At 43.5% G+C, this 18,266-nt stretch overlaps 1 protein-coding gene across 1 annotated transcript; it reads right to left on the bottom strand.

Annotated features, from left to right (window-relative positions):
* Positions 1-633: 633 nt before the first annotated feature.
* On the bottom strand, positions 634-5,088 carry actb2 (actin, beta 2). Its single transcript, XM_031320710.2, has 6 exons — positions 4,861-5,088; positions 3,306-3,435; positions 2,684-2,923; positions 1,860-2,298; positions 1,572-1,753; positions 634-1,445 (listed from the first exon to the last, which is right to left on the bottom strand). Exons 2-6 carry the CDS (start codon positions 3,426-3,428, stop codon positions 1,302-1,304), a joined length of 1,128 nt encoding a protein of 375 aa, XP_031176570.1. The 5' UTR covers positions 3,429-3,435; positions 4,861-5,088; the 3' UTR covers positions 634-1,301.
* Between the last annotated feature and the right edge of the window lie 13,178 nt (positions 5,089-18,266).

The raw sequence follows: 18,266 nt of genomic DNA, 5'->3' as shown, positions 1-18,266 counted from the left end.
GAGAAGGGCTGGGTACTGAATTCAATAGTTTAGGCACCAACCGAATTGTCTAAGTATCAAAAAACACATTCAGTTCCCAATTTAAATACCTGAATAGTACATCTCAGTCAGTGAGCCAATAAGCATGCTTCTACCAAGATCTAATAACGCTGGTGATTGGCTAACATTACACGTAGTAGAGGCAAGGAAAACTTGACATGGCTCACATAGGAGCTGAAAAATAAAAAAATGTGCCAGAATGTGTAATGTTTTATAAAATTATTGAAAGAAAGTGGTTTAGGAACAGGTATTGAAGTCAGAGTACTATTTTAGTATTGATATATTGAGTTCAGATTTCCTGAAGACTAAATGTGAAATTAGAGGCCTACATGTAAAGACTAAATCATCCAGGTCTCAATGCAAAAGCAAAGTCCAGAGTGTAAATAAATGCTGTATAAATGCTAGATTAAACTTAAGTGTGAATCTACATATTTGGTGCATGTATCTGAAGAAAACCTATTGTTCTACATAAACCATGTTATCTACATTCTGGGTAGTGTTATTTGGCAAAAGTGTTGTCAGCTTTTGAATTGCTGAACAGTTTAAGTGGCATTCAAATACATATAAACTCAAAATGGAAGACAGAGTCAGACGTCATGTCGGAACACATGTGCACTTTATTGGGATTGTTTAGTCAGTGTACAGGTTGGCCCCACCGGTCTGGCACCCCATGTTACCCCATCACTTTGAGACCCCTTGCCCCACCACCCAGGGGATGAAACCTCCAACAGGGCGAAGAAGAGGTCACGATTGGGTTTTGCATAACAAAAACAAAAAAATTAAACAGGACCAAGATATTTTTAAGGCTGAAAGTACAAAAAACCCAGACATAATTTACATACAAGCGATACTACAACCATGTTTAAGTATGCGCCAACCACTGGGCAGCCTTCACAGAGGCGAATACGTGTCTGAACAATGCAGTTAACATTTGGAATCATGTGTCTGAACAATGCAGTTAACAAACATTTGGAATGACTCAAAAGAAAACAAAATGTACATTTTTAGGTCCCCAGATGCAACTGCAAAATGCTGGGGTGCTTTTGTTTTTATAACCTAGCCAAAACATTACGTTCTCCTTCATCGTTCCAGTTTTTTTTAAATCCTGAGTCAAGCGCCAAAAATAACTGAAGCCATGCCAATGAGTTGGTCATCTAGGCTCTGCGCCTGAGTGTGTATGAGAAATGTGGTGTGTGTGGTTGTTTTGCACAGAGCTGAAGTTGTTGGGCGTTGGTTGGGGAGGGGGAGGAGGAACAGTCTGTTTAGAAGCATTTACGGTGGACGATGGAGGGGCCGGACTCATCGTACTCCTGCTTGCTGATCCACATCTGCTGGAAGGTGGACAGAGAGGCCAGGATGGAGCCTCCGATCCAGACAGAGTATTTACGCTCTGGTGGGGCAATGATCTGCAGGGAGACAGAAAAAAAAAAAAAAAAAAAACTTTAGGATACCAGAGCATTTCTGCATCAATGAGACACCATGCAAGCAGCAACAAAATGTCACCCTGCTGGCTCTGTAGCAAGTCAGCTCACCTTGATCTTCATGGTGGATGGGGCCAGGGCTGTGATCTCCTTCTGCATCCTGTCGGCGATGCCGGGGTACATGGTGGTACCTCCAGACAGCACGGTGTTGGCGTACAGGTCCTTACGGATGTCGACATCACACTTCATGATGCTGTTGTAGGTGGTCTCATGGATTCCGCAGGACTCCATACCTGAGAGCAGATACAAAACACTTGTCAGCACGTTGAAGTGCAGGGTAACCATACAGGTTTAGTTATGTTAGTTATGTAGTGCAGGTTAGGCTAGTTGGGAACCTACCGAGGAAGGAAGGCTGGAAGAGGGCCTCTGGGCAACGGAACCTCTCATTGCCGATGGTGATGACCTGTCCGTCAGGCAGCTCGTAGCTCTTCTCCAGGGAGGAAGAGGAGGCAGCAGTGCCCATCTCCTGCTCGAAGTCCAGGGCGACATAGCACAGCTTCTCCTTGATGTCACGCACGATTTCCCTCTCAGCTGTGGTGGTGAATGAGTAACCACGCTCTGTCAGGATCTTCATGAGGTAGTCTGTGAGGTCACGGCCAGCCAAGTCCAGACGCAGGATGGCGTGGGGCAGGGCATAGCCCTCATAGATGGGCACTGTGTGGGTCACACCATCACCGGAGTCCATGACGATACCAGTGGTACGACCAGAGGCATACAGGGACAGCACAGCCTGGATGGCAACGTACATGGCGGGGGTGTTGAAGGTCTCGAACATGATCTGTAAGATGAGAAAACATTTTAACATTTTCAATCAGTGAAGTCTTTAGCTTCTGTGGCCACTGCACTCACTACATGCATTAGTGTGAGGCTAAGATTGAAGTTAGTAGAGAAAAAAGGTGCAGAAAGTCAACAATCCTTCACACTTGTGCATGTCAGATGTCTATTAGGTGCTGATCTACTGACAGCTAAACATAGACACAAGTGCAGATAAGGCACACAGTCAAGAGAGACCTGTTGATGATAGATCATCTTATAGGAGAGAAGTCCTGGAGGAGAGGGGGAGGAAGGAGCAAATGAGAATGGAATAGAGAGGGAAACTGAGGAGGAAATGAGGCAACTGTACTGTCAGGCTAATCTACATTTGTAGAAGTAAGGGTGTGTACCTGGGTCATCTTCTCCCTGTTGGCTTTGGGGTTCAGGGGGGCCTCTGTGAGCAGGACGGGGTGCTCCTCAGGGGCAACTCTCAGCTCGTTGTAGAAGGTGTGATGCCAGATCTTCTCCATGTCATCCCAGTTGGTCACAATACCGTGCTCAATGGGGTACTTGAGGGTCAGGATACCTCTCTTGCTCTGGGCTTCATCACCAACATAGCTGTCCTTCTGGCCCATACCCACCATCACTCCCTGAACAAGAGATAAGACGGATGGTTAACATGCATAAATCTGCACGAATACATGTAGGGCCTTCAAAGTCTAGTTACAGGCAAACATCTTGACTATGTGTACTTTGTAGTAAGAAATATTGTGTAAAATGGTACAAGACTTCACTAATTTCATAATGGCTGTGTGTAAAGATTGTCTAGCTGATGTAAAATCTCAGAGTGTATATCATTTAAGCAAAACTAGAGCCATTTTCAGCTGGCTTTCCAAGAAATTAATGGCTTAGAATTTCAAAATTAACTCAATTGGGACATTGAATGTGCGCATTAAAACGTATAATGCATTTTATATTTAGCAAATTGTTAAAAATCAGGAATTTGGCTTTATTCTGTTTGTGATCACTCACCTGATGTCTGGGGCGACCGACGATGGAGGGGAAGACAGCACGAGGGGCGTCATCTCCGGCGAAACCGGCTTTGCACATACCGGATCCGTTGTCAACAACCAGTGCGGCAATTTCATCTTCCATGGCTGAACTGTTGAATAAAGAAACGACGTTAAAAACGCAAGTTCCACATCCAACTGCGCCTACCTGCCACTCTAAAACCCAACTTCCTGTTAACCAACTGGCTGCAGTTCACGAGATAAGTCGCTAGGGGGAGCTCGTGTCCCACATTCCGACCAAGCCAGACAAAAGGAAGTGGCGCTGCATTCTGTTATTACCATATAAGGACATGGTTCGGTTTTGAGCAGCTTTGCAGCTACCAGCGCCATGGCGCGCGGCCAGAGCGACACAGCAAGAAAAAAGGAACATTCGACATCAGACCCGGGGCCGCGCAACCACTGCCCCGTTCATTACAATTATTTTACCCACTGTCCCCTCCCATTGTTGCTCAATCATAGTTTAATACCCCAAAAAAAAAAAAAATTCTCCCTTCAATATCACTGCGTCATACTCGGCTACTTCATTCATTGCATATGGCTAGGACTGCATACGTCATTACTATCAATTCAACATTTTTCAAAAACTGGCAACCTTTAAAACACTAGCAGTAAAATAATGAAGTTGCATAATTACTCAGGTTGACTCATGAATGGGTCACAAGCTCCTGACTGATGCTCAATTTCCTGAAAGCCACACCTTTTCTAAGGGTGGATGATTTGTCACTTCGCAATCACCCTTTCTAACGTTAACCCTTTTGTCATGTGAAAGTTGACAAGATACGAATTCATTGTTAGACAGGTTTTATTCAATTAGTCGATTTATGTTTTTGCAGGCCTTATTCTTTGCACTTCCCCATTTAAAAAGGAAGCCTTACATGTAAATTACTACGATAAGTGAAATCTAACACGCCCAGAAAGTGGACACAAGTGTTCATGTAGAAAAATTGATTGATTAAATTTGCTACTGTTGCAAGTCTGAAGGGCGGTGTTAGCAGGATGTGGCTAAGCTAATATGCTAAAGTAGGTCACACCCCGCCGCATTGGGCGCACAAAGGGAGCAGCCGGGATCCAGACGACCTCAAGCCTCTTTCAAAGTACCCTGCTGGGGAAGACATGTACGCCAGCACAGTAATACAGCAAATGTGCTCAACAACACGACGAAAACCCAGCCAAGTAGGACTGTAAAGGTTAACATTAACTATGCAGTTACCGGCGACAACCAAAAGCAACGGAGTCGCATTAGCTCAAGTTCAGCGGTCTCTAGCCATCACAACTGCGTACTTTAACACAAGCGAAACACAAACTGGTGTCTTTTGTGATTACTTTTTAAAACCATAAGTTAAATTAGCAGTACAGTTGATGTATGACAGGACAAAGAACCTCGTGGTCCCTGCCATATTTTGCATTCAAAAATGACAAATTTCACAAACAATAGCATTAGAAAAACTAATCAATTCAGTGTGTACTTAAATATGATTCTAAAATTAGAAATCTGTAAGTAATGTTTGTCTCCTTACCTTTGGGTGGGGGGCTTTTCGCTTTAAGGGAACCGGTTTCAGGCAAATGATATCCCGCACAAGCTGCGTGTGTCGGCGCTCAGAGTGAATCCGTTAGCTGTGGGCGCTTGTTTTTTATACTGCGTCAGTTGCCCGGCTCGAGCCATAAAAGGTAAACTTTCGGAATAGCGCCTTCTGATTGGTCCAGCGTCATGCACTGGGCACGTCGCGTGCACACTGGTGCACTGGGCGCTCTCGATTTGAGGGAGAGAGAGAGCGAGAGGGAGGCGTTAATAGCAAAGGATTGGAGAAAATAAAAGGGAAGGGATTGATGTTGTGAGGCCTAGCACGCCTTATCTCTTGATATACTGTTTTATAGGCAGGTTAAATGATGTATAAACTTAATAAGAGTGGAAATGTCTTCCCTGCACCTGCTTTTAGCTGTTGGCACATAGTTATGACACTTAAAAGAGCTCAGCACCAAGGACTCCTCCCTGTAAAGGCTACACAGGCCCAATACTGTTATCCAAAGGCTTCCCTCGTTCCCAGCTCTTTTCTTTAGATTAACATGACACTATTTTATTATTTCAGACAATACAGAGAGTGGGGTGGTGCTGATGTTGCTGTCCACTTTGAAAACCAGCTGTAAGCTCAGTGGGAGTCACAGCCACTGCATCACCAGGTCAAACACACAAGCTGGGGAATGACCACTTACTGTATGTAGGCCACCCCTTCCCCATACTGCCAACGCTTGCTGATAATTTTCATTTATCGATCAGGTATTTATGGGCTCCTCATAAATATCCTTTCAGTGCACTGCTTGCTACCTCTCTTTATCTGCCTAGAGTTTAATAGTTTGACAAAGGCGTGTCGCTTCAGGAGAGGAAGCGTTCTCCGATTTTTATGCTGCTTGCAGTGTACTAGATGTAGGTGTTTAAAAAAAGAGTTAAATAATACCCTTCAGACAATATACCTTCTGACAATTACAAAATAAATACACACCGAGTGAAAGTAGCCTAGATGTTTTCAGTTGCTGTTTCAGCCATCTTTCAGTCATGTAGGAAACACATGGCCCACTGCATTACTGTCAGGGTGGACTTTAAAATATCAGGGTCTATCACTCTCTGCCTCATTCACATCATGAATTAATGAGGCCCATGTGACACAATCTCATACTTAGATTTTAAGACTAGCCATGGGCCTGCAGCCTAGTGAAATTTCCACTCCTGATTCATCGCCATATTAAGTCTCCATACACCATCAGACCATAGTCTTATCATAAATTATGCCGCCCCACTTTTAAGCACTTTCCTTTTTTTCCACATCTCTGATTTTCTTTTTTCATTCCCCCCTCTCCCTCCACTCTCGCTCCTCTGTCCTCCTTCCTTCCTTCAACTATCTTCTCCTTAATATATAACATCTGGCACACCCTTTTTTTTTTATTGATTTTGTGCTCCTAAATCACGAATGTATACGTTAGTAGAATGGCTGGGCAGTCTCAGTGCCATTTAAAGCTGTAACTGTGGCCACTGAGACATGCAGCAACATGCAGCAACTTCTTCTCTTCCTCCTTTACCACTTCCCCTTCCCCGCTCTCAGTTGCATCAACTCCTGTTTTTGTCTGTTCTCATCTTCTCTTCCTTGTCCTCATTCATGCTGCTAAGTTGGCTTTAAATGGGCATTATTGTCGCCGTCACATGGTTCATATGACCCCTTTAAATCAGCCACAACTCAGTGCACTAGTGTGAAACAACACAATATGCGGAAAGAGGACGATTGTGTGTAACTTCCCGCTAACCCTGCAGATTCTGAAACGTTAATCTGCACATTTCAGGCCATTTTTTACAAACACAGTTTAAAGGGCGAGTCCATTATTTATTTATATTTAGGTTTTCATATCATTCTTCTAGATTATTCATAACCTTATTGATTATCTTACTGTGGTAACATTCAGTACGCCACTGCTTTTTGCAGTTTAATAAAAGGCAACAATCAAAGTTGGACCTGTCAATTCATCAATGTGAGCTTGGACTCAAGTGAAAGACTCTCCGTAGAGATGCTGTTAGAGGGTTTACAGATTAAAGGAAGCGCGTTTAAGGTGATCAAAAGGTCTACTGGGCCCACTTATTGATTTATAAGCTTCAAGTCTCACCGTTAAGGATCAAATCATGAACCTAGTTTTTCCTTGTCCGACCCATGTCAGCCTGACAATCATTTATATTTGTTTCATTGGTGATAAAGTTTTCATTTCTGTGATGAGGGAGTGAAACAAAGTGGGTTCAGGGGTTTTGAACAGCAACAAGCTGAGAGGATTGTTTCTCTTAAGTTGACACTGCAGTAGCATAAACAGGGATTGGCTGGGAGATATTTAAAGGGAGTGCCTCTGGATTTTCAAGTTGACTGTGTGTCTGTGTGTGTAGATAGGTTTGCACATGAGTGAGTGAATCATTGTTCCGGCCCAGCCTACTTTGATTCAGGTGGAAAACATGCAATGACATGATGTATTCTCCTTCATTAACTCCTGAATTAAGAGTGAAAGTAGAGATCAAGTTTGTTTCTGTATCACTGTGTTAAATCAGCTGTCAGTCAGCTTAGGTAAGCAGGACTTTAAATATACATTCACTTATGTATGTGTGTGTACAGCTATAAGTGGTGTGTTGTCAATACTCTTCAGTGGGAATTTCTATAGCCAAGTGCTTGGAATACTGTCATGGGAAGACTCCTCTCGAGTGTCATAACAGTGTGTGTGTGTGTGTGTGTGTGTGTGTGTGTGTGTGTGTGTGTGTGTGTGTGTGTGTTTACACCTCTGAATCTGTACCTTGCTGCCAAGGTCCTTAATGCAATAGAGCCACCTAATGAAATTTTCTGAGGATCTTTCATCCAGACAGAAGTTTATACACAGGCTCTCAAGGTGTTGTTTATTATGACTATTACTATAAGTACTGGTTGTATAAATAGACCACTTATCACTTTAATGAGAGCAACAAGTGGAAGCTCTGGGCTTAAACCTATTTCATTTAGTGTCATGGAGAGCTAGGGAGCTGCTGTACTAAAAGTAATTTAGTTGCAACAATACTGTGCCCTTTGGCAAAAACACCTTGTCTGTATGTTTCTACAAAAATGATGTTCAGCAGCTTGACCAAGCGGCCAAAGTGGAAGCCAAAATGGGGCCACAGTCAGCGGGTACAAAGGTTTTCAGCCAGGTTAATTGTTTAGCTGTATACCTTTCAATGCTTGTTGATGTTTTTCTGTACAGCATGCACGAGGCCAAGGGCTCAACCTGGAATATTATAACTCACACATGTCAGTGGCTGGTAGTACTGACATTGATCGAACACAGTGGCAATCCGCAATGCTCCAGTGGGGAAAACCTTCCTGAATGTGGCTTTAGACTTTATATCCTTGTCTGTGTGACCCGCTTATGCACCTTTGCATTTGCAAACAGCACTTGTTGGTAAAGCACTGTTTGTGGGCCACTTTCCCAACAACACGACTACAAGTTTTTCCATGATAAAATACAAATCATGCATCTTGTTTTTCTTGTTTTCTAGCCTGGCTCTGTCTGTAGGTAACAAAATCCACCTAAAGGGCACAAATGCGCATGTAATATCTTGTTTGTACTAAACAGGTTTAGTGAGCTTTTGTAATGCTGGTAGGCGGATAATGTAAAATTTGGACAGAGCCAGGCTAGCTGTTTCCCCCCTGTTTCCAGTCTTTATTCAAAGCTAAGCTAACCAGCTGTGGGCTATGGCTTCATTCTGTTACCACACAGACATGAGATTGGTATCAACGTTATCATCTAACTCTTGGAAAAGATGCAAATACATCCCAAAATGGCTTGTTTTTCCGGGGAATTAATCTACCCACAAATGTCAAGTATCCCAGAAGTCTGGCTGTGAAAATACAGTACAACTATACATTATTTAGTCATTATGTGTTTAGCACCTGCAGCAGCCTTGATTTATATGGTACAGTAAGTGACAGGTGATCGCATCGACTATTTGCTGAAGTCAGGCATCGACATTGCCATGTGACAAGTTAATCAGTAACCCAGTGACCACTGTAGCACTGTAGTGTGTTTATGTGTGTGTGTGGTTCAAAAGTCAAAGAACTTGAAATTACAATAGCTAATCATAACCAACTGCTATCTTTGTGTGAGTATGTGTATGAGTAATAACTCAGTGGTAAGCTTTATATGGATACATGAGTGTGTGTCTGAGGGTCAAACAACAGACATGACTCTTTGTTGACTTCCCATTATTGACAGAAACACACACACACACACACACACACACACACACACACACACACACACACACACAAGCTTATTAAGCACCCTTCTGTGTGTGTCTTTGAGCATGTATATGTGCCTGTGTAGTCTCAATGTTTACCGGTGAATTGAAACACCCGCGTGTGACGTCATTAGCTCAGGTTTTTCTCTTCAAATATAGTAACCAGTCAGCCATCCAGCAGCACCACCACAGAAGAAACAGTCTGTTCTGCAGCGCTGCTGCCACTCCCAGCCGGTTACTAAACCCCTCCCACCATGGCTTCCTGTTCCTCTATTGAGTAAAGATGCGGCAAGTTTCTCTTTACTCTCAACCTAAGAAGGCCATCATTAGACTAATTCTTTCCCACCACCTCCTCTTCTCTCCTTTCCTCTCCTCTCCTCTCAATCTACATTTATGGTGTCTCCCCTTCTTCCTCTTTCTGTCCCTCTTATTATAGAGAGAATTTGATATATCCTTTTCATGGCACTGGAGATCTGAGGCTAAAAACAAGGGCATTTTTGGTGTGTATGTGGGTGTATGTTTGAGGGGGAGGGGAGAGGAACCATAAAAGGCCTGTTGCTAATGGGTAAAACCGGCCATAGGGGGGTGGACACTGAATACTATATCTATTATCCACACACACACACACACACACACACACACACACACACACACACACACACACACACACACACAGACACAGAAAGAGTTAAACATCTGCTGCCTTGAGTCTTACTGCTACTAGACTGCAAGGCTGCAGCTCAATACAAAAAAAACATTAGTTGCAATTAGCCTTGAGTGAAGTTGAAAGCTAAGGCCTGGAAATGTGGATATCAAAACAATGAGGGTTAGATGAGAGCAAGAGATGAAACCATCAAATGGGATCTGAGTGGAGTAAAGCCGTAGATAGAAAGAGAAGAGGAAGATGATGAGAAATGTATAATGTCCTGCTGGAAATGCACTTTGTCACATACAGGAGTTTCATTCTTGCTTCACTGTATCTTTGTACATGTGTGTGTGTGTGTGTGTGTGTGTGTGTGTGTGTGTGTGTGTGTGCGTGTGTGTGTGTGTGTGTGTGTGTGTGTGTGTAATAGTTTAAAAGTCTGAGTCACGTGAGGTCAAGTTTCAATCCGCAACGTTGGGATTTTCTCCTTTAGACTAAAGGCTAAGAAGTTTAAATGAATGGTGAACACTGATTAACTTTCTTGCGATGAGTTAGATGACAAGGTTAATACCACTCTCATATCTGCCCATTATAATTTAAAGGGCCTGTACTCGATACTCGGAACATCGATATAGCAGCAAACAAATATTTTCTATGTAAAGATATAGTGGAGTAATGGCGTCCTGAGCTGAGAATGAAGTCCCACTCCCTCTGTGTGTGTTGTCATCTGAGATTCTCTGTTCTTTGTTTTGGTAGCCGGTCCGGCCGCACGTTCATGGGAGTGCCTTATGCGTCGGTATCTGACGCAGAGGGCCGTGACAAAGCGTCGGTATTTGAGGAGTTGGGGAACGCATAGTGAGAACTGTGTGGAGGCAATCCCAGACCACTTTTCTTTTCTTCTGAATATCAAGTACAGCCCCTTTAAGGCTACAGCCAGCAGCCAGCACAAAGATCACAAACAACTAGCTTGGCTCTGTTCAAAGCTCGCCATTGAACACGATTACACAATTCTCACGATTTCAGAGTAGCTTGGGATCTCACAGAAACTTGTGTGATCAAACGGGACTTCAGAACAACAACATGACATGAAAAAAAAGTACTGGATGAAGTCATGGCTGGCTATTCTGTTGCCATAATTCCACAAGCTTGTTTTCCTTTTCTACCGTCCACCTGGCTCGGGAGACATACAGTAGTTGTATTTGCTCTGTTGGCAGCCATGTTTTTTTCCCACACAATACACAACATCCGGTTGGTGATTCCTTCCCAGTCAGCTGGCTCTTATTGGCTATTGCGGGTTTCTGCTGAATACTTGATGAGCGTTCCTTTCACACGACAGGATTTCAAGTTGCAAATCGGCGAGACTCCGATCCAGTTGGTAACATTGACATTATGTCTGTAAACTTCTCAAACTACAGGATCATTTGGGCAGATCATCTGTTCAGACCAGCGAATTGGGAAAACCCCCACGAGAGGGACGAATCTGACCCAAAATTATCCTTGAGTGTGGGGCAGGCATAAAACAAACACAATAAAATGTATTATTGGTGCTGATTGGTTGATTTTATTGATTTTCTTTTCAGTCTTTGTGCTAAGCTAAGCAAACTAGCTGCTGGCTGGAGCTTCATATTTAGCAGACGGACATAAGAGTGGTATCAATCTGCACGTTTGCTTTAAAAATGTATTTATCTTTTGATGCAAAAGTTTTGTCTATCAGCAGCACAATTTCCTTTCTATCTTCATTCATCTTCCGCCTCCCCTCCCATCTTGCTAAGCAGGCATTTCCATCCTCTCCTTTTTGCTCACACCCTCTCTTTCTCTCTTGTTTTTGCAGCCTGTTGAAAAGTGACTGACCAATTGTTTGCCATCTGTGACTGGTCATGGTTTCAGAGAAGGGAACCCTATTCACCACTCCTCCCTCACCCCCTTCCTGCCACACTCCCTCTTTCCTCTCTACACCCCCTCTACCTTGATACAGCCAATAGATTGGTGGTTTGCAGTGTCATTGATCCATGGGTCACCGTGGTGACGGTCTGACTCCAAGGCACGGGCTAGTTACCAGCTGTGTGTGTGTGTGTGTGTGTGTGTGTGTGTGTGTGTTTGTGTTGTGCCTGCCAGCTGGCCTGTTCATACTCCGATTGGATTAGCTTCCCATTCAGTCCAAATGGATCCTTAACTCCAACCCCCACTACACACACACACACACACACACACACACACACACACACACACACACACACACACACACACTTTTGTGGCCACGCCCCATCATGGCTTCCTGACCAGCATCTCATGTTATTCCTCAAACTTTACACAACATAAAACTCATTTACAGCTCTTTCTTTGTGTGTTTCAACCCCAGACAAGTACATCCACAGCAGTATAACTACTTCGAATTACAAAGCACATATTGTTGTGATGATCCTAACTGATTTACAGGCTTGGCACTTCCTCTTTAAAAAACTGAAAAAGCGTGTCACAGCTCATGTTCGTCTCACTCCAGCTGCTGGCATGGAGCTCTAAAACCAAAGTGATGAGCGAGCGCTGGCTACACACCAACGCAAAACATCTTCCTATAATAATCGATCAAAAACAAATCTTGTGATTAGATCAGGAGTTTAAAGTGTATAACCCAGTTTTCAAACTTTCTTTGTCAGACAAAGGGTGCTTCTCTGTAATGGACTAACCAATGTAATAACCACATGCAGCGCTTGAGGTTGAGCAGCTTCTCTGGATGTTGTTTTTTTCTTTTTGTTCCTCATGAACACACACACATCTCTTCTTCTCTTCCCCTTCCTGTGCACCCACCTCACTTCCTCCTGGTGTTCGGTCCTCTTATTGGCCCAAAGTAGCAGCTGAGGTGCCTTTTAAGGCTGTGAGGTTTAATTCAGGTGTACAAACGACACCGAGACTGATGACGGCTTTCATCGCCTTAACCATTAATGGAGACATGTCAGAACTGAACCCCCAGCAGCATGTAAACACATGTGATTACTGCATGCAAAGACAGAAATGTATACATGACCAAACGTGTAAAACAAGGTCCATACGAGAAAAACAGAACAGAATATTTGCTTTCTTGTATGGTGTTTTGCATTGAGTTGGTGCAAAATATAAATGCCATCTTTATCTCTACTGCTAAGAAGAATGACAGACTTATCTATTTCTGTATCTAATTCTGTCTCTCTCTCTCACACACACACACACACACACACACACACACACACACACACACACACAAACACACACTCTTTATTCACCCCCTGCATGGTGGTGAACCCAGGGAGGCTTATCTATCCTCCACCATCTGTCTCTGTCTGGTGGGAGGGCTCCTCATCTCAGATCGGCTCATTTCACAAGCTGCCAGCCTTCTGATTGGCTCGTTTGGGTGTTTTGAGCCTCCTGACTGGCCCCGGCCCTGCTTTTACTTCCTGATCTTCCTTATCCCATCGCTGCCCCCTCAGCTGTAGCTCGAAACGCAGCGAGAGAGGTCACCCACCTACACACGCCCATGCACTTTGGTCCGTACGTTCCTGGCACTCAGCTCTGTTTGGACGTTCCTTACATAACATTACAGCCTGTCGTGTCTCTTATTCCTCATTCTTTTCATATCTTTACATATCTCGGTATCATTCTCTTCCCGTCTATGTCTTTGTTTTATTCTGAGAAACATTAATCACATGTCATCTACTAATTAAAGTGCTACATGTAAACACTTGCAGAGGAATTTTAGCAGTGTGCCAAGTCATATCTCTCCTCTCCTCTCCTCTCCTCTCCTCTCCTCTCCTCTCCTCTCCTCTCCTCTCCTCTCCTCTCCTCTGCATAGTAACCGATAGCCCACCCTGTCCATTAGCCACCAAAAACAACCCCAATGCGGTGCTGCAGCGTGCACCCAGTGCCCCTGAATCACTGAGTAAAGTTTGCATGCGTTGCTTTGCTTTGTTGTATTGTAGCACCTCTTTTTTGTTTTAAGCCAGCAGGCAGGTTTGTGTGTGTGCTAGTGAGCTATATTGTTTTGTATGGTGCAATGGTGTTCATTTCTGTTTGCAGTTCCCACCCTGCTCCTCTCTCACACTAGCTGTTTGAATGAGCTGTCTGCTCTGCGCCGATTGGCTGCTGGCGGCTGCCATATAAGGGCATAGGCCAGCAGCAGAGACAGGAAGTGGGGTAAAGAGGAAGTGGAGAGCTGGCTCTCGGAGACCGGCAGCAGAATGTGCAGCCTATAGAGAATTCATAAGAAACTGCCACACCTTTTCTCCGATCCTTCTCCATCTTTTCTTTTCAGGTCCTAACATGCCATCTCTTCATTCTTGGCATAATTGTCTCCTCTCTCTGTACAATCATTGTCTATTTTCTCTGCACTCCTCCCCTATTTTCCTTCACTCCTCTCCCTCCTGCATCCATTCCTGATTAACACATTCAAAAAATGTGTGCCGAGCCAGTCGCTCATTGGTATTAACCTGCGAGCTTATAAGTGTGCTCAGAATGTGTGACTGGAAGCTTTCTAATCACTCATGGCAGCAATGTTTCAGCTTAGTGCGGCACACACTGGCTTTACTTTACAGCCGAGGGTCGGGCAAAGTCCACTCGGAGCTATGCAGCTGCAGCAGTACATGGTGCTGTTGTGCAGCAGATTGTTATATGAGTACAGTATGATGTAATGTGTCAGTGTGAGACATGGAGAGAGAGCTGGACTTCAGCAACTTTCAGAGAGTTTATTATCAGGAAAGTACACATGCTGGTCATTTTATGAGTTGATTCCATTATTTTCATCGCTTTTGGCGTATAAATTAAGATTTCAGCTTTCCTGCCCTGAAATGTTATGGCTGGCAGTATGGAGACGGTGGAGAGGAACCACTGCTCCTTCACGTTGAAGAGAAAGTCAGCTGAGGTGGTTTGTAGGAAGTCTCCCTGTGCGGGTGTTCCAGGCACATCCAGCTGTGAGGAGACCAGGGGACACACCCAGATCACCCTGGAGAGATTACATATCCCATCTGGCCTGGAAATGCATTGTGTTCAGTCTGCTCTGACAAACCAGACAAGGATAAGCGGTGAAAGATGGATGTCCAGCATTTTGGGATATACACGTAATTCTCACTCTTGCTGAGAGTTAGTAGAAAGAAGATTGATACCACACACGTCTGTATGGTAAATATGAAGCTACAGCTAGCAGCAGTTAGTTAGCTTAGCATTAAGACTGTGAACAGGGATGCCTGGCAACATCATGGTGACGATAAGACTCCTTTAGAGGTGCTAGTAGGTGGATTTCCTGCCCGTCGAACAACCAGGCTAGCTGATGTCCCCTGCTTCCAGTCTTTATGCTAAGCTATAAGCTAACTGCTGTGTTATGTTTACCATACAAACATGAGTATGGTGTCAATCTTCTCATCTGGCACTCAGCAAGAAAGAGCACAAGTGTATTTCCTAAAATGTTGAACTATTCATTTAACAGACTAAATAAGATATGAAAAAAATACAAATATTAAAAACTAATTTGGTCATGTTTGTGTCTGGTCATGCAGTGGGAGACTCATTAACCTTCATATTATTATTTTTTTTACCACATCCTGTCTACAGCCTTGTCACCAGCAATCAAAAAACAACAACTTTAGGACATTTTAACACAAGGGAGAACACACAATGAAACACAATTATGAGTAGACACTGTGCTTAGCATAGGCCAAGACCTGAGAGTAATGTCTCTTGGTGTTGCCGCATGATAATGCCATGAGCACTGGTCATGATACATAGAAACAGTCCCACATTTACAGTGACAGAACTCCAGAATAGTGCTCTTACTTGCTTTCTGTCTTATTAGTAACCATATCACTGTAATAGTTCTTTCATGACCACAGGTACAACATCATTTCACACCGCTTTACATTGTAACTTTGACATCAATCTGAAACAGTTTTTCAGTTATTGAGCAGATATACTACTGTGATCCAGCGTTATGTAATGCCACAGTTGGTCTGATCGTACCTGCGAAGCAGCTTTTACAACAATGCTGCCAGATTGATTTCACAACTCCTTCACCCCTTTTTCTGTCTGTTTGATTGTGCTTAAGTTGGCAGGAGTGTGTAAGATGTTGTTGTGTGCAGTTATGTGCATTCTTTGTTGTGTGATGTGTGTGTGTGTGTGTGCCTGTGTGTGTGTGTGTGTGTGTGTGTGCCTGTGTGTGTGCCTGTGTGTGTGTGTGTGTGTGTGTGTGTGTGTGTGTGTGTGTGTGTGTGTGTGTGTGCCTGTGTGTGTGTGTGTGTGTGTGTGTGCCTGTGTAGGCCTGTGTGTGTGTCTGTGTGTTTGTTGACCTGGGTGTGTATTAGTGAGGCCACTCCCCTCCTGTTAACGCTGACGTCCATAAAAGGAGATCTTTAAGTTTGTCACATGACAACAATCTGAGGAATGCAAGACGGGTCACATGGGATACCGTCTCAAGGAAATCACCTTCACCCCCTGAGGACTGTGAAATCTAGTGTGTGTGTCTTTCTGGGTGTAGAAATGTGTGTTTGCCTCATTAGGTTCCTATTTGCAAGCATGTAGTACCTCCATGTATGTATCAATGTGTCAGCTATGAACAGTGCACAATTGTGTGTGTGTGTGTGTGTGTGTGTGTGTGTGTGTGTGATTACAGGGGAATTTACAGCTCGAGAGATTTCACTTCTCTTACAGTTATGTTTCAGTAACTGGAAACTGCAGAGGAGGACGTTTCGATTTCCTTGTCAGACAGAAGAAGAAGAAGAAGTGTCTGTGTGTGTGTGTGTGTGTGTGTGTGTGTGTGTGTGTCCTTTAAGGCAGTGTTAGTAACTAATGTACAAAGGCGGATGAGTTCAAAGTGGCAATTTTACATCAGGTTTAAATCAAAGATTGTCATTTCAATGATTAGAAAACCATTAAATAAAAGCCCCCACTTCCTGTTCTACAATCTCATAGCCCTGAATAGGACAAAGCGTGAAATAATACCATTTCTGTTGTGGGAATGTGTTTATGTAGAAATTAAAAGCAGCATTCGCACCACTTCCTAAAGCTGAGGCTGCTGTGTGGGCTGCAGCTGATGCTGCTCTGGGCTGCCTCCTACAGCTGCCGACCAAAACCACACGGTTGTCACTTTTTTCCTCATAAAGGGACTTCCTCTTAATTCACTACAAGGCACCATATAAGGCTAACAGTCAGCAGGTATATGCACAGACACCACCACTCAGACTGCGGCATTGATATAGTACAGGAAGCCATATCTGGGCAGACCTAAAGCTGTTTGTGCCATGTTTCCTTTTATCTACTGCACTCAGTGTGCATATTAGTCATGAGGACAGTGAGGCTGGTTTGCTGTCATCAGCATACCATTTCTGTTTTTTTTTTTCCAAACTGGGGCAACAACATGAGATTGTTCCTCTTTTAGCACCATTTAAATTTTCCTGAGTTGAGAATTTTCATATAAGTGCAACATAAATGTTGAGCCCTGCTCACTGGAATTTACCTGTTTTTTTGAACCTCTAAAAAATATATCGCTTCACAAACTTTGTTGTGGCCCCGTCTGCTCAACTAATGTGCCTGTTGTTAGCCGCATTTCATCTCAAGGTTTCAAGGCTTAATACTGCAAGGTTTGTATTTCAACAAGACTCGCTACAGCCACGCCTGATTCTGTGAGGCTGTACATGAGCACAGTAATGCTAATCACAATGACAATGCTAACATGTGGATGTTTAGCAGGTATTTTTCTCCATGTTCACCTTCTTAAGATGTTTTCACATATGAACTCCAGACAATGTCCGACGAATCAGGTCCGGATATTATCCTTCCTTGAATGGAGCACAGGACCGCACCCTTCTTCTTCACGCTCTGAGGTTGTTTTTGTTTGTTTTTGTGCCAGTAGCATTATAGAAACATCATCAACACGTCTACTCGCTCGCTGTGAATTCTCATACTTTGGGCTCAGTCAAGACATTACATGGACTTTGTACCTGGGAGCTGGCAGGGTAAAGACTGTGATTTTCGGTCCAACTGATTTGGACATTTGTGTTCTCACATACAGCTCCAGCGCGTAATGTATAGATAATTTCAGGGTTGTGTGAAAGGGATGTCAGTTTAGCATGTTAGCACTCTAACATTTGGTATTTAGCACTAAACACAAACTACAGTTGAGGTTGATGGCAATGTCATCAGTTGTGCACGATTTGGTCATAAACATATTTGACAGAATACAACTTTGACCTGTTAGATAAAAAGTCTGTGGATCATCAAAGTAATTAAGATTCATCCTCTTGGCACCATGGATATCTGTACCAAATGTAACGGCAATCCATTCAATAGGTGTTGAGATATGGACCAAAGTGGTGGATTAAACAACAGATCAGCCAACACGCCACTAACATGGCTAACAAGTCCACCAAATAAATAAATATTACAATAATTAGGTAGATTTAAAAGAGAGGTATTCTTCTTCTGCTGATCTTTGCCCCTGTATCATCTGAGGAATGTGCTGTCCAACACAGGAACGT

Source organism: Sander lucioperca, chromosome 21 (genome assembly GCF_008315115.2).
Source record: "Sander lucioperca isolate FBNREF2018 chromosome 21, SLUC_FBN_1.2, whole genome shotgun sequence".
Classification (NCBI taxonomy): domain Eukaryota; kingdom Metazoa; phylum Chordata; class Actinopteri; order Perciformes; family Percidae; genus Sander; species Sander lucioperca.
This window is presented reverse-complemented; position numbering and strand designations above follow the sequence as displayed.

What these genes read in the sequence shown, in the direction of transcription:
- actb2 (XM_031320710.2), bottom strand. Translation starts at nt 3,428, where the DNA reads ATGGAAGATGAAATTGCCGCACTGGTTGTTGACAACGGATCCGGTATG. An exon ending in TCGGTCGCCCCAGACATCAG is followed by an intron (nt 2,924 to 3,305) that starts GTGAGTGATCAC and finishes TCTCTTGTTCAG; the next exon opens with GGAGTGATGGTGGGTATGGG. An exon ending in ACAGGGAGAAGATGACCCAG is followed by an intron (nt 2,299 to 2,683) that starts GTACACACCCTT and finishes CTCATCTTACAG; the next exon opens with ATCATGTTCGAGACCTTCAA.